This window comes from Pygoscelis adeliae, unplaced genomic scaffold, assembly GCF_000699105.1.
Source record: "Pygoscelis adeliae isolate BGI_AS28 unplaced genomic scaffold, ASM69910v1 Scaffold325, whole genome shotgun sequence".
Lineage (NCBI taxonomy): Eukaryota > Metazoa > Chordata > Aves > Sphenisciformes > Spheniscidae > Pygoscelis > Pygoscelis adeliae.
In genome coordinates, this window is record NW_008824769.1 from 256,606 (window position 1) to 260,347 (window position 3,742).

General features: G+C 46.4%; 1 protein-coding gene across 1 annotated transcript in view; it reads left to right on the forward strand.

Annotated features, from left to right (window-relative positions):
• The window catches only part of BZRAP1 (benzodiazepine receptor (peripheral) associated protein 1), a 50,580-nt gene that overhangs the window by 39,493 nt on the left and 7,345 nt on the right, over positions 1–3,742 (forward strand). Inside the window, 2 exon segments of the mRNA XM_009323609.1 lie at positions 389–460; positions 1,628–1,756. Coding sequence (XP_009321884.1) covers positions 389–460; positions 1,628–1,756 — 201 coding nt within the window.

Below are 3,742 nucleotides of genomic sequence, written 5' to 3' on the forward strand. Positions count from 1 at the left end.
TGAGCATTGCATACAGAACAGGCTCATCCAAGGGAGCAGGATTTAGTACTTACATTTAAAGAAATGAAAGGTATTGCTGGTGCTTGTTCAGCTTGTTCTCAGCATACCTTTCCAGAACAGGTGGTAGGTACTGTTTTGAAGCCTCATTAAAATTGGTTTAAGAAACAGGTTTTGCTCTTGTCTTAATTTATGAAATGCTTCCTTAGCGCTGAATTCCACAGTTAGCCACTTCAGTTGCTCTTCTGCATCCTGGTCCTGCAAGTCTTAACACAGTGGCCTCCCTCCCTCAGGGTGAGATTGTGCAGGAAGCCCAGGGTGACCCTGTGTTTCTGGTGAGAAATTCCAGGCAGTGCTTCTCCTATGACTGTTGTTCTCTTGCTCTTTGCAGGCTGAACTGACTTTCAGTGCCGGGGACGTTATCACTGTGTTTGGGTCCATGGACGATGATGGATTCTATTATGTAAGTACAGGGGTTGGGAAGGTCCTGTGGCTACATCTGAAATCGTTGGAGTCCATCTAGTGGCAGGAGAGCAGAAATCAGGGAACAAAATACTCTGCTTTTGGAAAAAAAAATAAACCCATATCTGCTTAGTGCAGGGCAGATTGTTTCTGGCAGTCCATGCTCTTCCTGTAAACTCAATATCCAAAGGGTTCTGAGTTTATTTCTCGGCATAACTTGACCGCGGGTTTCCCAAAGCCTAGGATGCATTTTTCTGTACATACATCATCTGAATCAGCATCTGCTGTAAGCTGATTTGTCACCAAGCACTCAGACTCATGGTCTCTTCCAGGGCAGGAAGCTAAAATGGTAACATAAGAATAAAAATATATGATGACCCCCATCCAGCCATATTTCAACACATCAACTTCAACAAGCACTGGTATCTGTTTAATTTACTGTGCATACCTGGTGACCGTGCCTGCCAACGAGCTGTGTGCTAGACACAATCCTTGGCCCTTGGATCATCCACCTTTTCCTGCACAGAAAGCAGTGTGCCTTCACACTTGAAAGTTGAGGTTCAGCTCCAGGTGAAGTCTGGAGGGGATCACTGTGAATGTTTTGTTTGACTTCTTCTATAGTGTTGGCCAAACAACATCGCTGGGGTTGTTTTTGTCTCACCCAACCACCTGCTGTTGAACTGGAGACAATTTTTTTAGGAATACAGCCGAGCTTGGTTTGCAGCTCTGGACCTCAGTGAGCATTGAGGCAGTGCCTACAGGACATTGTACCAGTAGTACCTCATTCTTTAAAAAAATAAATAAATGCCAGAGCAAATCAAAGGCCTTTAGAAAGCTTGTGGCACAGTCATATTTCAGTTGCTTCCAGGATAGCAGTAGAAATTTTCTGAGTTTGTAGAAGTGACCATGTTGCTGGCATACATTTGTCACGGCTTGCTGCCACCTCTTCTTCCTTTACTCTCTTCTGTGTTTTTTGCCCTCTGAATTGTTCCACAACTAAGCAAGAATGTGAGTCGTGAAATTTGCTGAGTGTCCTTCCAACAGGAGTGTGTTTTTGGGCTTCTCTCAGACCATAGCCTAGCCTTCTCTGCATGGGACTGCTCCTCTATTTATTTATTTCTCCATCAGCCGGGAAACCTGATGTGAGAACTGAATGTTGATCTTGCAGGGAGAGCTGAACCAAAAGAGAGGGCTTGTCCCCTCTAACTTCTTGGAAGCTGTAACTTCGGATGGAGGCATGGTCGAGGAACTTAATTCAAAAGATAAAGAAGCTTTTCCGCTGAGTGCTGAGAGCCAGGTAAGATTGTGTGACTCTGCATAGTACAGACATGCGAACTGTGATGTGGCTGGAGGTTGGGCATTGCGCAGCATGCAGCATTTGATGGAATCATTTAAATTATTGCATGCAGCTCAGTTCATCCCATGGGAGATGCTGAAAAGCTTAGAAGGGAGTGCTAGGAGCTCTTCTTGAAGACTTCTCCATAGTGCAGAAAGAGGCACAAAGCAACAAGATCCACTGGGGCCTCAGTCTCATTATGGTCAGGTGAGCAAAGAGCATCCCAGGTCCCACCGGCAAATTCTTTAGGTCCACAGAAGGGTCAGTGGTGAAATTGTGCTGCAAGCAAAGCCATTCAGCCAGCTCCCGAGACGCATGAAATTCTCAGATATCCTCATATCCATGCCAAAGAATTCTGAAGTTACTGACACCCAAACACCAGTGCTCTTCCACCCATCCTGAGATAGATATATCTTAATCCGGTCCAAGGTGCTTCCAGATAAATTCAAAACACACTGGGGAGTTTCCCAAACAGATCTGTGGGATGGATCCTAAGGCTTTGAAAGCATCCCACAGATGCAGGGGATTCAAAGGTTGAGCTAACCCCTTGCATTATGTTGCTGATACTCCTGAAACGAATGCTTAAGCGGGAGATTTGGGTCATCTGCCAGATTCAGTCGGTCCTCAGTGGGTGAGGCCAAAAGTGTAGCACCTCCCTGGTCACTCCTGGACCTCATATGCTGTGACATTCTAGAGAGCGGGAGGCAGGGAGGGACACAGCTTGGTCCCAGCTCACATGTACTCAACCTTCAGTTCTTCTTGGGATGTTATTGGCACCATCAAATGGAGCCAGACCCATAAAAGTGTGTAAGAGCAGGCCCAGATTTGCTTTGAGCCAGTCCTTAAGGAAGTATGTGGCCTTGAATCCTCCTCTGTTGAACTCTCCACTGGTGCCACCATAGCTTTCCTGCTCTCTGAGGTGTTCCTTGTCCTATTTTTCATGCTCAAAAATTTTTCATGTTTTCTCCGTACCCACCTCCCATTTCTCGCTTCAAATGCTGCTTGATCTCCTTTAGGCTTCACCTGCAGCCCCATCTCTTGCCTCCAGGCATTTCAAGCTTTGTGGGTACAGGGTCTGCACTACAGCCTCAATGCCTTCTTATGAAGAGCAGGTGGCAGGCCTGACTCAGAAATAAGGTTTGTGGGTAGCTTGCTGGATCGTCTTCTAAACTCAGAAGTTGTTTGGGTCCCTTGTGCCTACCTGTTTAGGATACTCGGTCCCTTTCCTCACAGCCCATAAATGCTGGTCCATGCTGGGGAATCACAGGTTAATAAGCTGTTACTACCAGGGTTTAAGAGCCCTGAGGTTACACAAGTCTACCTCTCCTGGGGTTAAACAAGCATTCAGAGTGGGTTTCCTTCTTCAGTTTCCCTCTCAAAATGATTTACTCTTCCCAAATTACTCATCTATTGGAATAGAGGGTGCCAAAGGAGACCTGAACCAGTAAAATTAAAACAGATTGAATTCATAGTGTAGCTTATTACAGATCTAACCCTTCTCTCTGGCATCAACTAGCAGCAACAGGGGCCTGTTTCAGATGCCAGGGGCCATTATTCCAGCCCCAGCCTGGGTCCTCCCAGAAACCGTGGGGAAATTCAGGTAACCTTCAGGACTCGGAGAGCTAATCTGCCACTTGCAGATGTGAAGGATTTGGCTTAACTAATGGTGTTTTATTAAGGGCGAGAAAGAGAAAGGAACTTGGCTGATAAACAGCGTAACACATACAACAAATCTGCCCTTATTTCAAGTATTCCTATTTGCATCCCTCTCTTCTGTTTTACTGGTGAGGAAACTGCGACACCAGTTTGACCTGCCGTGTCCCAGGCTTTGTCACAAGCCTTACAGAGTAACAAGGTCCTGTCTGCTCTGCTGCTGAGCAGGCAGCACGAGCTGCCCCTGCTTGCTGCCCTGCAGCTTGCTGCTGCTCCACTTTCCTCTCCCCTTTT